General features: G+C 38.3%; 1 protein-coding gene across 1 annotated transcript in view; it reads left to right on the top strand.

The window, feature by feature from the left end:
- Positions 1-17531, top strand: part of LOC122808711 (CD209 antigen-like protein C) — a 464731-nt gene that overhangs the window by 302040 nt on the left and 145160 nt on the right. The window contains exon 5 of the mRNA XM_044079699.1: positions 17276-17385. Coding sequence (XP_043935634.1) covers positions 17276-17385 — 110 coding nt within the window. The remainder of the gene's footprint in view (positions 1-17275; positions 17386-17531) is intronic.

Raw genomic sequence — 17531 nt, 5'->3', positions numbered from 1 at the left:
CCCATGGGCTTTGGAATATTCGTTTAACACCGCAGGACACATAATATTTTAAATCTGTTTTATATATATATATATATATATATATATATATAGTGTGTGTGTGTGTGTGTGTGTGTGTGTGTGTGTGTGTGTGTGTGTGTGTGTGTGTATATATATATATATATATATATATATATATATATATATATATATATATGTATGTGTGTGTGTGTGTGTGTGTGTGTTAGAAAAATATGTATTAGTAATATGCATGCTTAGTGCATTTGAGGTTTAAAAGGGTTAATACATTTATTCTGTTCACACTGCATGAATCTGCACAGCTATTAGAAACTTAAGAAGAAGCATTCTATTTTCTGCTAATGTCAGCAAATAACAAGAAGTAATTCATTTCTACTAGTGTCATGAGACTTAACAAAGAGTTATTGATTTTCTGCTTATGCCATGAGAAAGTACACAGCTGCTAGAAGCTTTGATAAGGAACACAATGGATGCTTGAAAGTATAAACCGTAGTCAGCATTACTTGTACCTAAGCTAGAAATGTACCTTGAATCTAGGCAAAATGTAACACATATATTAGAACTGCACAATTGAAGAATTGAAAGTTTGTGGTGGGCTAAAATAAGCCCCAAGGCCAGGTTGTTTTTCTCTTCTCAAATGTTTTGTAAATCAGCAGCTATTCTCAACTAGTCAGCAATTAGTCTAGTAACATTTTCTGTAGAACAATACAGAAAGCTGTGTCTAACTACGTCAGCAATAGAAGTAACATTTCTGTGTGACATGGAAAGAACTGTATAAAAATGCCATACTAATTATTAATGTTCAGACAAACCATTCTGCCAGCATGCTTTGTCTCCTTGCTGCAAGTTAATAAAGGGTGCCTTGCTTGAACCTTACGTGAATTGGTCTTTGAAGTTTTTTCCTTTGACAGATTGGTCCTTCGGACCGGAACCCTCTCTTCACCTCAGATCAGACGGGCCAGGTGGTTGAAACCATACGGGGAAGAAACCAAATCGGTTCTTCTTATTTGAAAAGCCCTCTGACTGAATTGTCGTTCAAAAGAGGCCAGCCACTTTCTGATCTGCGACTGAAGGACTGGTCTCCGTGAATCAGGTGATCAATCACGTAGGCTCAGGTAAGGTGAATCTACTTTTTCCTGTTTTCTGTTTTAGATCAGGGACTAGATTTGTATTGTTTCTGTCAAGACTGTATTTTTGCTTACAAGTCAGGGACAGAAAAGATTACTGTCTTGTCATAGATCAGGAGAAACAGAATAAGTAGGCAGTCATTCTGAAGAGACTATAACAAAATCCGTGGTACCACGTTAAAAATAAGAGAAGTTACATAACGATCAAAAGGGTAGAACAAAATGGGTAATAATTGCACAAAAAGACCCCAAAATCCACCGTTAACAGAAGACGCAAAATACATGCAGTCACAGCGCGCCGACAATATTAAATATTATTCAAAATGGGTTAATAAATATGAATTTGATGGAAAATTAGAAAAATCCTTGCTTATCAAACTTGTCAAACAGCTCAAAACCGATTCCAAAGGTCGGGTAAAAAAGCAATGTAAATTAGGAATTCCTCAGGCACACAGGTGGATTGAGGAAGTAAACCGTAGGGAACAAAAGAACAAGAATTCAAAAGCAATGTTTTTAGATAAGGAGGACAATAACTTAGTAACAGCATCAGCACCTCCACCTCCCTTACCAAAATATGAAGCAAGTGAACAGGTTAGTCCACCCCCACGATATCCTGTGGTCACTGAAGAAAGAGGCATTATGAAAATAAAACTGCATATTAGAGATCCCATCGGGACCAGGTCTCGAACAAGGGCAGGTAACTCAAATGAAGGCATCGAGTTATATCAAATGGTTAAGAATTCACGATCTATGAGTGAAGAAGAAATATGCCCACTTATAGAAGTACCCAATCCTCAGGCAGGACAAGATAATCAGGACCCAACTATTTTAGTGTATAGACCCTGGACTCCGGAAGATATCTGGAAAGCCACTGAGGGAATTCCCCATCCAAAAGTTAATTTTAGAAAATTCTCAGAAGATTTACAAGGAATGAGGCTGAGTTATAACCTAAATGGAGAAGAGGTAGAAAAAGTAGTTAGACAAATTGTGGGGCCAGATTGGCACATGATTAGTGGCAACTGGAATCCCCGTGACGCTGCACAAAGACCCCTCCCACATAGCAGCGCAGAATTAGACAACAGAGTAAAAGGTCTTACAGACCGCATCTCTGAAAAATGGAAGCCTAGGGCAGACTGGACTTGCATTAATCAATGCATCCAACAAGAAGGTGAAACTATTGACCGGTATTATGCCAGACTATTAGAATGTTTTAATAACCACTGTGGAATGCAGGTTCCTGAAGATCAAACACAAGATTCCCCATATGAACAGCAGTTAAAGAATGCATTTTAAAGGGCAGTATTGCACCTATAAGCAGTTTTATTACAAAACACATGGTAGACCATCGTACAAGCAGGTTACAGTCATTACTTGAATATGCTAGGCATGCCGAAAGGCATTTTAATAGCAAAAAGAAAAAGAAAGCTCAAGTATTTTCTGTAGAAGATGGAGCAGAAGTTTATGTAGTACAGTCTGGGAAAAGGGCAAGAAAAATGCACAGGGAAACAAACAATCTGATCAACGATCAGAGGACTTTGAAGGGCGAAAGAAAAGGGGTGAATGTTTTAAATGCGGTAAAAAGGGACACTTGGCAAAGGATTGCAGGAAAAACAAGAAGGCAACCACGGAAGACAAGGAGGGTGAGGACTGACTATATGGTAGTCAGGAATCACTAGAAGAGGTTAGCAAAGAAAGGACAAATGAGAATGTGATAGAGGGAGTAGAGGATGTGACAGAAGAGATAGAGGAAGTGCAAGAAGTTAGTGACAATGAAGAAGATGAAATATTAGACCTAGCTTTATTGAGCTTGGAGCTCTATTTAGCAGACACAAAACCAGAAGTTACACTCTTGGTAGAAGGGAGGGAAGTCAAATTCTTGTGTGACTCAGGGGCATCACAAACCCTGATACATCCCTCCAAACTGCCAGAAAACACAGAGTCACCTGATTACATACTGGTAAAAGCAGCTAATGGACAGCTGTATCGGGAGCCCCTCTCCCGTAACATTGCAATAACTGATCCAGTTTCAGGATTGACACAAAAAAGCAAAATTGTTGTTTCTGCAAAATGCCCAGTAAACCTCTTGGGCAGAGACCTCATGCAACTATTTGGTATAGCAGTAGTCCCAACCATGCAGGGTATGGAAGCACAGCGACAAATTGATACCTTTGCAGTGCAATCGAGGGTGAAATGTTTTATTGGTACAGCCAGGACTTGGTTATGACTGGTCCAGGGACTGTGACCGAAGAATTAATGAATGTAGCCATCAGCAAGTTCCCCTCCCTTGACATTGATAAGCAACACCTGTTGCACTGTACCCTGTATTATTGTAACACACCAGGACCTGATAAGGAATATGAGCAAGAATTGTTTAAAAATCATGCAAACAGATTGATATTGTGTAACCATACTGGGACACAGAAGGGAACAGTGTAGCCAGCTGTTCATTGCCCCAGGAGTTCTTTGCACTTTATAAATCTAATCGATTACCACATGTTAGCTTAACCAAGAACAAAAATATAGAATGGGCAGACCTAGGAGAAAAAGTCACGAGATGGGAGAAACAGACAGAATTAGAACTATCAGAACAGGGAATACAAATACAGAAGTTGAATTGGATAACTCAGACCCACCCAGCCGTGCACTTGCAGTCTAGCAAGGACAGCTGATTAGCACTCCTATTAAAGGAGGAAGAGAATGCCTTACAAAATATACCAGAGACTCTCTGGTCAACAGGAAAATCAGATGTAGGACTTATTCGTACAGCGGGACCAGTTACCATCACGCCAAAGTCAGCATTTAGACCACAAAAAAGACAGTATCCCTTAAGAAAAGATGCAGAGGCAGGGATAAAGCCTATTATAGCAGCCTTACTTAAAGGAGGGATACTAGTAGAATCTCCTGATTCACCATGTAACACACCCTTATTTCCAGTTAAAAAAGCAAATGGAGAATGGCGTATGGTCCAAGATTTACAAGCTGTAAATGATGCAGTAATACCAAGGGCACCTACGGTGCCAGACCCACACACCCTGTTGAATGATTTAAAACCTCAACAGAAGTATTTTTCTGTGGTAGACATCAGCAATGCATTCTTTTCGATACCGATACACCCTGATAGCCAGTATTGGTTTGCATTCACATTTCAGGGGAAAAGGTATACATATACGCGACTACCACAGGGATATTGTGAAAGTCCAACAATATTCTCACAAGAAATGGCAAGCAACTTGGTGGGATTCACCCCACCAAGAGGCAGTCAGATTTTACTTTATGTTGATGACATCTTGCTGGCAGCCCCCACCCAGCAAGATTGTAGAGAAGATACCATAGCGCTATTACGATTCTTAGCCGCTGAAGGACATAAGGTAAATAAAAGTAAACTGCAGCTTTGGAAAAAACAAGTCAAATACCTGGGATATGTAATATCCAAGGAAGGTAGAACATTAGATGAGGACAGAAAAGTAGCAATTTTGCAAGCACCAAAACCCACTACCAAGAAGGAAATGATGTCCTTCCTGGGTACAACTAATTTTGCGGAGCTGGTTTCCAAACTATGCTTTGGAATCTGCACCGCTAACTGACCTTATATATAAGAAGCCTATGGCAGCACAGGATTTATTACAATGGACACCAGAAGCAGAATCTGCTTTCTGCAAACTGAAACAGTTAATAGCATCCTCATTAGTTCTAGGATTACCAAACTACCATAAACGTTTTTTCCAAACTGTAGATTGTAAGCAAGGTTATATGACATCAGTGTTAACACAACAGCATGGGGATAAGCAACACCCCATTGCTTACTATTCATCACAACTAGACCCAGTGGCACGGTCCTTACCCCACTGTGTACAAGCAGTAGTTGCAGCTGCAATGGCAGTACAGGTTTTGGCCTCAGTAGTCTTATTCCACCCTCTCACTTTGAGAGTGCCTCATGCAGTCGCGATTATTTTACTACAAGAAAAGGTGGCATATCTTTCCCCTGCTAGGCATCTTTCCTGTATGACTATATTGTTGAGCCAACCTCACATGACAATTGAGCGATGCATGACTTTAAACCCTTCTACTCTGCTCCCGACCCCTGCAGACAGCACACCGCACCGCTGCCTGCAGGTAATTGAGCAAAAGACACTACCTAGAAAAGATCTCATGGATGTCCCCTTGGATGATGCCGAGGTGACATACTACGTGGATGGTTCATGCAAAAGGGGTCCTGCAGGACAGAACCTAGTAGGATATGCAGTAGTTTCTGACACTGAGATTATAGAAGCAAAACCTTTACCACACAACTTATCTGCACAGGCAGCAGAATTGATTGCCTTGACATGGGCATGTATCTTAGCAAAGGGTAAATGTGTAAACATTTTTACTGACAGCCAGTATGCTTTTTCTACTGTACATGTTTTTGCGCAACAGTGGAAAAACCGAGGAATGATAACATCTACTGGCAAACCTATAAATCATGCACAGTTTATTTTAGATCTTTTAGAATCTATTCAGTTACCTCAGAAAGTAGCCATTTGTAAATGCACAGCTCACACCAAGCAACAAGATAGGATTTCAAAAGGTAATGCAAGAGCTGATACAGCTGCAAAACAAGCAGCTTCTGAAGTATTTCTTTTAAATGAGGAACTACAACCCTCTGAGATTTTAGACTTAGAAATGTTAAAAACAATGCAGACACTCACTACGCAAGCTGAAAAACAAAGATGGGTAAAACGAGGAGCAATTCTCTAAAAGGGGCTGTACATCTCTAAAGAAGGGAAACCGATACTACCATCTAATTTGTTTAGATATGCAGCTTTGTTGAGCCATGGGCAGTGCCATGTCTCAACAGGGGGGATGGTACAGCTGGTGAACCAGGTGTTCACAACGTACGGATTTACAAACTACTCTAAAAAATTTTGTTTGACGTGTCAAATTTGCAACAAACATCATGCACAAGGGGCATTAAAGCCCAAGCAAGGGAGTTTCCCTACACCACCATATCCATTTCACACTATCTGTATGGATTTCATAGAATTGAACAAATGTGAAAATAAGAAGTATTGTCTTGTCATTGTAGATATGTTTTCCAGATGGGTGGAAGCCTTTCCAACCAAAAATCCAGATGCAGCCACGGTGGCAAAAGTACTTGTCAAAGAAATCATCCCTAGATTCAGCATTCCGGAAAGGATCTACAGTGACAATGGTACACACTTTGTAAACCAAACCATACAGCAGTTAAGTAAGCATTTTGGTATTTCTTTAAAAAATCATTGTGCATACCATCCGCAATCTGCAGGGCTAGTTGAAAGGCATAATGGTATATTAAAAAACAAATTGAGAAAGTTAATAGCTGAGACAGGAAAGAATTGGTTGTATTGTTTGCCCCTGGCACTGTTGAGCATGAGAACTGTTCTGACTGCAAAAGGATTGACTCCTTTTGAAAAACTATTTGGAAGGGCTTATTATACACCCCAATGGAAACTTCTCATGTCCTCAGACCAGGAAGCTGATTTTACACTAGCTGAATATATGAAGAAAGTCATGAATTCTAAACATCTGTTGCAGTCAAATTCTGTTTCAGATAGAAAGCAAACCGAGACATCAGAGGTGGCAGTGACACCCGGGGACTGGGTGTGGATAAAAGTTGTAAAAAAGAAGAATTGGTCATCACCAAGGTGGGAAGGTCCATACCAGGTGCTTCTTTCGACACCCACTGCAGTCAAGATAGCAGAGCAAGCTTCATGGATCCACCTGATGCACTGCAAACTAGTTAAAAACTTTGAACTGGACAAAAATCTTACCTCTCCATCGGGGCCCTCAGCACAAAGTCTGGCTACAAAGGGGGGTCAGATCAATAGGACTGATCCGTCTCAACCCCAGTGAAGAAACCATCGGTGCTGAAGGTCCTATTAGGGCAGAGAGTAAGATCACATGTCAAAAGCAAAAATGATGGATTCCAGAAAAATCCAAATACACCTACTCGGAAGAGTCGGAGAAAACAGGAATGCAGAACAACCGTTTCCTCAGAAGTATTGCATAATCATCCTGTTGACTGTACTAGTGACAATAATCTTTTTGTTGTGGCCATTCCTTTTCCCAGCCACACAAACTGAACTGAATAAGCGTGGAGAGTTGCACGTAGAGTGGCACCCAAACTTCAACACTTACCAGGCAATCAAATATGTGTATGCTGAGACCTTCAATGTTTCGAATTGCTGGATTTGCACAGCTTTGCCAACAGCATACAGGGGTTATTGTTAACTTCAGTCCCCCTAGGAGCCAACAAGACCTGGGAAAACTTAGTCTATGATACATCAGATGTCACATCACAAGATAAAGTAGCATTGCACTTGTCTGTTCGACAGAAGGGGACTGTGTGTTTTTACAAAAATGATACAGTTCAGGTGGGTTGGAGCAATTGCAATGTGACTGTTCCCTATAGATGCTACAATAAAACTGATAACACAGGTTCCTATTGCAACACAAGCTATGATTCATTTTTTGAACTGATGCATAGGACAACTGATGAAGTAAAACATAATGCTGACCTCTATAAACAACTGATTATAGTTGACAAAAAAATGTTTCATCCAGAGCCAGGACATAGTAAAGTTACTACCAAAGTAGAAGATTGCTACTTTGTATGTGGTAGGAAAGCATATAAGTGGTTACCTGAGAATTGGTCCGGCAGTTGTTATTTGGGGTACCTGGTTCTGGCCATATGACACACAGCAGTTTTACCTCAGGGGAAAATTCAGAATGTTCGACGAGAAATCAAGAAGCCTGTCAACCCAGTGGGGCAAATCAATGCAGGCTGGAAAAACCATCATGCTGTGAGCCTAGGGAAAAATGGACTGTCACATATGGACTTGGGTGATACCATCATCTCGTGGGCAGGTGTACTGCCAGCATATGGAGCAACAAAATCAATCTGGGAACTGAGAAAACTGTCTAAACTTCTCAAAATAATGAGCAATGCAACCTTTTCCACTCTAGAATTGGTGACTGATGAACTGACTGCCATGAGAACTGTAGTGCTTCAAAACCGCATGGCTCTTGACTTCACCCTAGCGGTGAGAGGAGGTACTTGCGCTTTAATCCAGGAGGAGTGCTGTTCATATATTCCTGACCACAAACACGAGATAGACAATCACCTTGAGGTAATTCAGCAGGTGTCGGCTATGACCAAGCCAGGACCAAATCCATTGATGGACTTTTTCCAGAGATTGTTTGGGGGGGGGCAGTATCTTAATGAACATCCTGATTGCCATCTGTGTAGGAATGATCCTGCTGGTGGTATGTGTGTGCTGCTGCATCCCCTGCATGAAAAGACTGATTAAAGACTTTATAGACATGTCAGTTTCAGAAACCTTATACCAAGGTGCTGAACTTGAAGAATTGCTAAAAAATTGAAAATGCTTTCATAAGTTTAAACTGAATGACTCTCTTAACTGCAAATCCTGAGTAGGAAGAGGTTAGGGGAAGAAAAAAATGGTTTATGCTTATTTTGAAAGTAGAATAAAAGTATTAAAATGGGGGAAATGTTAGAAAATATGTATTAGTAATATGCATGCTTAGTGCATTTGAGGTTTAAAAGGGTTAATACATTTATTCTGTTCACACTGCATGAATCTGCACAGCTATTAGAAACTTAACAAGAAGCATTCTATTTTCTGCTAATGTCAGCAAATAACAAGAAGTAATTCATTTCTACTAGTGTCATGAGACTTAACAAAGAGTTATTGATTTTCTGCTTATGCCATGAGAAAGTACACAGCTGCTAGAAGCTTTGATAAGGAACACAATGGATGCTTGAAAGTATAAACCGTAGTCAGCATTACTTGTACCTAAGCTAGAAATGTACCTTGAATCTAGGCAAAATGTAACACATATATTAGAACTGCACAATTGAAGAATTGAAAGTTTGTGGTGGGCTAAAATAAGCCCCAAGGCCAGGTTGTTTTTCTCAAATGTTTTGTAAATCAGCAGTTATTCTCAACTAGTCAGCAATTAGTCTAGTAACATTTTCTGTAGAACAATACAGAAAGCTGTGTCTAACTATGTCAGCAATAGAAGTAACATTTCTGTGTGACATGGAAAGAACTGTATAAAAATGCCATACTAATTATTAATGTTCAGACAAACCATTCTGCCAGCATGCTTTGTCTCCTTGCTGCAAGTTAATAAAGGGTGCCTTGCTTGAACCTTACGTGAATTGGTCTTTGAAGTTTTTTCCTTTGACAATATACATGGGTCTACTTGATATGGCCGAAATTTCAAAATGTCGGATTTCATATGGCCGAGACCATATGATTGACATTTGAAATCTCGACCATACAAGTAAAACACAAAACAGAAACACAAACTTACTTTAATGCTTCTAGCAGGGGGACTTTGCCTCCCTGCAACCCCCCCTGAGAGGCCCCACCCTCCACACCCCCCGTAACTTAAATATACCAACTCTGAGATTGCACTACAGTGCAAAAGTGGAAATCTTTCCATTCCACACTGTAGCGTAATGCCAGTTCCCCATGGTCCAAAGATATTTAACTTGTTGTAAAAGCTATTCCAGTTGGGTTGGAAGGTATTTTAAAAAGTATACAGATCATTTTAATCCCACTGCATATGCTATCAGATTACTTACAGGTGTCAACAAACTTTATTCTCAGACAGAAATGGACACATTATCTGTAGCAAAAAGTCATGAGCATTTCCATTTATTTTTATATATCTGTAAGTTTACATTACGCATAGGTCATAAGCTGCTTGAAAGAATGTGCAAGGCCATAGCAAACCCAGATTCAAACTATACTTCAAAATAAAAAGACTTCTGCTGTATATGGTTGGTGTTTTTTACCAAAAAAGAAGTGAGAGTAATAGAATTTACATCATGGCATTCAATAAAGTATGTAACAAGCAGCAGATCTGCATCTGGATATTACAATAGGCTAATAATAACCCCACAAAACTGAGCCTAATGTTATTTACCACTCTTCAAAAGATTAGAAGCATCCACAACATTAAAAGATAATTCAAATATCCCAAGAACAAGAAGGATATATTGGTATTCTTCTGGACCCCTTCCTGTTTTTCACATTTCCCACTGATAAGATTGTAAGTAAAACATTGTCAACTTAAACTCTGCTACAGGATTACTCATTTTATCTCATTAGCTGTACATCACTCTCTGGACAGAAATGTCCTTATTCCAAAAGCTGAGTATACCCTTCTACTCCTACTGATCTTCTATAGATCCAGGGCCGGCATTAGTATTTGGGAGCCCCCAGCAGATGTCAAGTTGGGGACCCCCTAGGCAGTTCAAGTCTATGTATCACCCTGTCACTGCCACCTCTCCTAAGCAGCCTTTTAGTTCATGCTGCAAACTTTCAGGATCACTAAGCACATACTGGTCTGTAGCTATAGTGCTCTTACATTGCAGCAGGCCTATGTACCACACTCTGTTTGTCCATCTCACAAAGGGGCATTTACAGTTACTGGCATTTGGTTGCAACAATCATACATTACAATAATTATTATTTGTATTTTTTGGCTCATTTGTTATTTGTATTTTTTGGCTAACCAACACCATTTATTCCAGTGGGTCCATTTGTTTGTTACTATTTATACATTACATTAACTCTATGTATAGGTTTAGACTTAGGTGAAATGGCACCTTAGGCCTATGGTTTCAGCCACGCTCCCAACACACACACACACACATGTTCCAGTCTTAGCCCCCTCCCCCATCTTGGGCTCCTTATACTACCTATGCACATTACTTTTTTTCTTCCTTTTCTCACGTTTTGCCTTACTCTTCAGCTTTTTCAAGTAGCCATAACTTTCTGTATGCTCTGAAGTACATTTGAAAGTTTTATTTTCTTTTTACACACCCATTTTTTCCAAAGATGACTTAAAGAGAAATTATGATTAAAGAAATAAATTGTGCTACTGTTCAGCTTTAGTTTCCCTTGTATGCTTTCAACACACCTTTCCTAACCATGTAGGTACAGTAATAAGGATTTAGAAATAACTGAAATAAGCAGGCCCAAGAACCCATAGGTTCTATAATGTTCTGGGATGTATTTTAGAGCATTTTCCCAGCATTTTAATCCAGTGGTGGCCTAAATAAAAACCATGAGTAAGGAAAAAAATGTAAGTCTTAATTTTTTTTCTTTCATTGAAGACATAAGTTGTACCCAAGGCTTAATGTTCAAAGATGACAAAATAGTAGCTCACAATAAACTAGTAAGTCAGTTGTTGTATGGACACACAGGTCCTATCTGGGAGCTGCCTGCCTCCCTAAACCTCCCCCAAAAAAGACTGTCTGTAAATCCCTGTGGTGTTAGACTGGGATGAAAGCAGAGGATCAAAAGCCATAAGCATGTACTTCAAGTGACTGCAGACATACATATACATAGCATGCCTCCTTCATTCCTCAACCCAAACTGTCAAAGGCAGCTCCCTGTATACATGCCTGAAGTGTGATTGTGATGAAAGTGAAAAAAATAATGACTACAGTAACATATTCTACTCTGTTGCTCCTAGACAATACACTGTCCCTGCACAAGATGTAGTAACCTTCTTTGTACACCTCTGAGGTCTGTGAGAAAAGTAAAAGAAAAAAATAGCTACACTGTCCATAGCCCAAACAGAAGCTACAATAACCTCATGTGCATGCCTCTAAGGTTTGACTGTGATGAAAATCAAAGAAGTAATAACCACAAACAATCCCCTACATAACCTACAGCATCTTTTTATACACATACATCCAAGCAGGGCTGGTTTTAGAATGAGTGCAGTTGAGAGCATAGGGGGTTGGGAGGGTGGCCTAATGGTTATGGTGCTTGTCTTACCAAACACAAGGTGCAGGGTTTGAGTCTCACAAGAGATAATTGGCTAAGCTTAAAATGGCTCAGAGGAGCAGTTTGCCTAGTACTAATCTATGAACCATTATCAGACTTATTTCAACAAAGTCATATCACAGCTCTTTTCAGGTTAAAGAACATAATCAGAAAATAAATACATTTTTCCACAACCATCAACTGTATTGTAGGCCCCACACACACTCAAGGATGATTAAGGGATCCCCCAGTATCCAATTATACAGTTTGGGGAGTGGTAGTCCCCAGATTCTTAGAAGATCTAACTGTCTACATTTTCTGTGATATATTTTATTTATTACTTTTGAAATATAATTGCATGTTAGCTACATTTTTTACAGATACCCAGAAGAATAACTTGTGTTTTGGCATTATTGGGTGTGTGCACACATAAAATTCACTTATATTTTTTTACACACAGACACACACACACACACACACACACACACACACACACACACACACACACACACACACATGAGCCATAGCAACACTAGTTTTGTACTTATTTCAGCAAATAGCAATACACTGTGCAACACTAGTACCATCACAACAGATCAGTGACTGCCATTTAGCAGTCAGCAGCAGGGGTAAGTCACTTTTATTTACCTCAGTGAGGAGTAATGCAAACATGTCACTGTCCCTGATTTCAGAGACCTTCCCTGATTTTTCCCATACTTTTGCTCAGTCCTTCGTAAAAAGTTTGATTTGTTTGTACATAATTCAGGATTACAGTCAATAAATCCAGACATCAGAGTTTTATACTTATTGTTCAAAAATGCATGTTGATGCAAAAGGTATTATACTATTAACTTTATAATTGAATTAGAGAAACATTTAAAACTTGTTCCTGATTTTGAGTCTTTATTCTGCTAATATTAGTACTGAGTTGAATTATTCTGCAAAGAAGTTGAAAGTCGTAGTATCTGGTATTCTGCCAGTGTTTTATAAAATGGCCTGAAAGAGAAAACTATCCCTGACAATCAGAAGCATCAGCTTTGGTTTGCACTGAGATCAGTCACTCTAGGCTGCTGATGTGTCTAATGCTTGCCTTGCTTATGTTTATTATCAGCTTTATCCTAATAGGGTCATATCACAGACTTGTTCAAGTTAAAGAACATAATCAGGAAATTAATACATTATTTCTCATCACTTTTCTCCAACCAGCAGCAGCCTTTGTGTGGCCCCCACACAGTCAAGTATGATCTAGGGGGCCTTCTTGCAGCCATGGAAATTGCAAGGTCATAAAGCTGGCACTGGCTATGATGTTAGTTTTAGTGTAGTGAATGTCCCTTTGCAGAGTTTAACTAAACCAGGGGTACTATTTTAGTGGTAAAATATTTAATGGAATTGTGAAGCCTGTTCCTTGATAAAACACTGTTACTATAACCAGAGATATCTTTGAAATTTGAAGGAGATATAAATAAGAGTTATTACCCAGCTGGTTTATTGAGTATAAAGATTGCTATACTAGTTTTTGTTGCTTTGAAAGACATATTACAAAATATCAAGATAAGACAACTTGCTGTAGTTGGGGCCCCCAGAAATAGGGAGCTCCTAGCAACCATGGGGTTTGCTGGTGCCTAAAACTGGCTATGTATAGATCAGATACTCAAATACACTGCAGGTTTTGGAAAATAAGATATGTTACTTTGTATTACTTGCAAACATACACACTGATCACTGTGATCTTAGAAAGAGGTTTAAATGGCTATATATATCTTAAAGAGCTGAAATGTTACTAGGCATCCAGTTTTATAAAATAATACTTCTAGGATAATGCCCTTTAAGTCTTGCCTGTCAATCAGAGCCTTATCCTAATCCCTGAGAGGTACACAGAAAGATGGTATGGCATTACTTTGATTAGACCATAATTTAGTACAGCCATTGGTGAAAAAACATTTGTCAAACTTAGCCATATAACATAGAATCACTTTCCAGCTGAAGTTACAGCTGAAATAACTCTTAAGACTTTTGCTACCAAACTAGAAGAACAACTTCTGGATGAACCCACCTTTTCTGATATTAATTATAATGGTTACTTACAGCTCTAAAAATGCACAGTTAGCAAACCTGTAAAAATGTAATAATCTTTGTCTGAAAATTGACTTATGTATAACATTATTGCCCATTATACAATGACCCCCCATTAATATCCAAAACGTGCACGCTGATTGGTCAGTGTGCAAGTTGTAAATCAGAGTTATAGTAATTGAAAAAGGTCCGGTCGCCCGGACTTTTTCCATTAGTATAACTCTTTTTTTTTGTTTTGTTTTACAGCAGCAGAGAACGTAAGATCTCCATTGCTTTTTACAACCTGTCTCGCTATGTTAAACAAGTTTAATTTAGTGAAACAGCTTTAAAAAAAGCAACGGAGCACCTCTGTTGCTTTTTTTAAAGCTGTCTCGCTATGTTAAACCCATTTAACATAGCGAGACACTTTAAAAAGCAACGGAGATCTTGCTTTCTCCATTGCTTTTTTCAAAACTGTCTCGCTATGTTAAATGGGTTTAACATAGCGAGACAGCTTTACAAAAAACAACAGAGAGTCTCCATTGCTTTTTAACATAGCGAGACAGTTTGTAAAAAGCAACGGAGATCTTGCTTTCTCCGTTACTTTTGCCCACAGCTCTAATGTACTGCGTAAGCATATGCATGCGCAGTACATCAGAACTGCCGTAGACAGCTGCGGAAGGGCAGCAAGGAGGCATTATACAATGCCATTATTTAAGAAAAGTAATATTTTTTTTTCTTAAATAATGTCATTGTATAATAGTAATAACCCACTTCTGGGTGTGGGTAATGCTGGATTTACCCACAGTTGTCTTTGTTTGGCCACTCGGGCTTTGCCCTCATGACCAAACCACACCAACCATGGGTAAATCCAGCATTACCCACACCCAGGCGTGGGTTATTGCTATATTATACTTGATGCATACTAACATTTGTAGTTGTGACAACACTTTATGTTATTTTTATTTTATTTATTTTTATTTTATTTTACATTTGTTGACCGGGCTAGTCTAACTGGATACATGCCCATTTTCAGTAGAAGCCGGGGAAATAAGCTCCAAACTATGCTAATATAACAATATTACAAAGAATGAATGAAAAGACAAAAAACATCAATTAAAACATTAATATACATTATTTTGGTAGGTTAACAATTATAGAAACTTCATGAAAAGAATCATGGGTACACAGTTTAGTAATACAGTAGTTCTAGAAGCAAGTGTTGAAGTTGATTGCCAGTTTGTACATTGTGAATAGCTGTACATTGCTGCTGACTAAGATTTTAAGACTACATTGTTGCTCACTAAGATTATAAAACTGTACATTGTTGCTCATTAAGATTGTACATTGTACATTGCAGTATTCTGTTGCTCACTAAGATTATAATATTGTATATTGCTGTACATTGTTGCTTACCAAGGGTGTATATCTGGCTGAAAAGGTTCACCTGACCAGTCCAATTACCTGGTTAACAAACTGGAATAAGTAAAATCAATAAAATAAATATATTAACTTCATTGCATGTAATTCATTGCCAATAGTCTAATTTTATAAAGAAGTATAGATAAAAAATAAGTACTATTCAATACCTCTGCAAATTCAAGAACTCTGTCACACCAGTTCATTGCATAAACTGAGAGATGACATGCAAAATATTGATATTATTGCAAACTATGCTGACAAGAGTAACACATTGTATCACACTGACAGAGCAATTATTCTGAGGTGGAGCAAGTTAAGCATACCTCTGTCATTGTAAGAGCTTTAAAGAATGCACATGAGTCTCAGTGGGGTACACTTAGAAAAAAATCTTTACAAGAAAGATTCAGTTTCCTAATACTGACACATACATAGACTACGTTTCTAATATTTTCAGGCAAATGGTCACAGCAACATAGTAATACTGATTAAAATGCTAGAGATGTCAAAACCACTACAGATAGAATACACTGCAATTTTTTATAATCTTTTGTTTAGTGATAAGTATTTTGGTCATAATTGGTGATTACAGTCAATATTTAGTCAGTGGGACGATAATTTCCACATTTGATAAACACCGTTATCCAGATCGTAGGCAATGCCTTATCTTTATTTGGTATACCTAAGATTGTGTGAACTGACCATTTCCACTCTTTAATGGAGACTGGCTCTGCAATTGTATGAGCTTTAAGCATAAAAAATAGCACTTCTATGAACACAGACGATTTGGCAAGTTGAAAGTGTAAAAAGTGTAATTGTCTTTTTAACAAAGGAGTATGACAGACTCTGTAGGACATTCCTATTCACTAAAATGCTTTAATTCACCCGGAGCCTTATTGCATAACTGACATTAAATAGGGATTATTTTGAAAATTAGACATAAAGAGCATAAAGAGTGGGTGGCACAGTGGTACAGTGGTTAGCATTATTACTTCCCAGCAAGAGGGTCTCTGGTTCAATTCTCAGTTGGGGTACCTTCTGTGTGGACTCTGCATGTCCTCCCTGGGTTTCCTCCCACATTCCCAAGACATGCTGCAGGTGAACTGAACATTCTAAATTGGCTCTAGGTATGCACGTGTGTGCTTTCTGAAAAAGGCTGGCAATTTGACACCAAAATATTCTATTGCTACTCATTCTGTGGACCCTGCTCTGGCTACCTCTAACAGCAGCAGCCAAAAGGAGAAGAAGACATAAAGAGTGAAGGTGTTGTTCATTTTTCAAAATGTTTAACAGCAGCACTTATAGTCTTTTTTTTTTAATATAAGCAAGATTTAATTAATATGTTCTGCATTTTATCTTTTATTACACTGTCAATGATATTTTTCATGACTAGGGGATATTAGACATTTGTTTTTGAAAAAAAAAGAGATGCAATAGCATATGATAACTTGGTCAAAAGCATTTGTAACAAAAATTGACAATCACCCTTTTAGAGACAAGTAGATTTATTATTATGCCTCTTTTTTCTCAGTTTTTTTTTTTTTTTTTTGCTAGCTAGTATTTTCAATAAATTGTTTATGTATAAAGTGTAAGTTCATATTGTTCCTACAAGTTCACCCTGTTTTCATGTTTGGCTTCTTCCCTTTAATACTTACTTGATCTTTTCAAAATAGAAGTGTTCTACATTCTCTGTCTCCTTTTGCAACTATCCAATGAATATAATATAGTGAAAAGAAATTCAAGATGCATCCTGTTGTTTTGTCTAATCAAATGATCACAACTGAAGTACTGCATTAATTGTGTATATTTTTAATATTTTATTTTATAAAGGAATTTCTGAAAAAGAATATCCATGAGTCTCACTGGATTGGACTAGCCAATAAAGAAAAGGAAGGACGTTGGCAATGGGTGGATAACACAAGCTACACTACAACACCAAAGTAAGCTTTTTCTAATGACACTTTACATTTGCTCTCTCAAATATCAACTCTAACAAAGTGAGTCAATCAGTGGTTAATGGTTTCTAACTTCAAAGTCAAACCAAAATGAGTTTAAAGCTTGAGAAAGTAGGTCCACTGAACTAGAG

This window comes from Protopterus annectens, chromosome 8.part0 (genome assembly GCF_019279795.1).
Source record: "Protopterus annectens isolate FY-2018-M chromosome 8.part0, PAN1.0, whole genome shotgun sequence".
NCBI lineage: Eukaryota > Metazoa > Chordata > Ceratodontiformes > Protopteridae > Protopterus > Protopterus annectens.
This window is presented reverse-complemented; position numbering and strand designations above follow the sequence as displayed.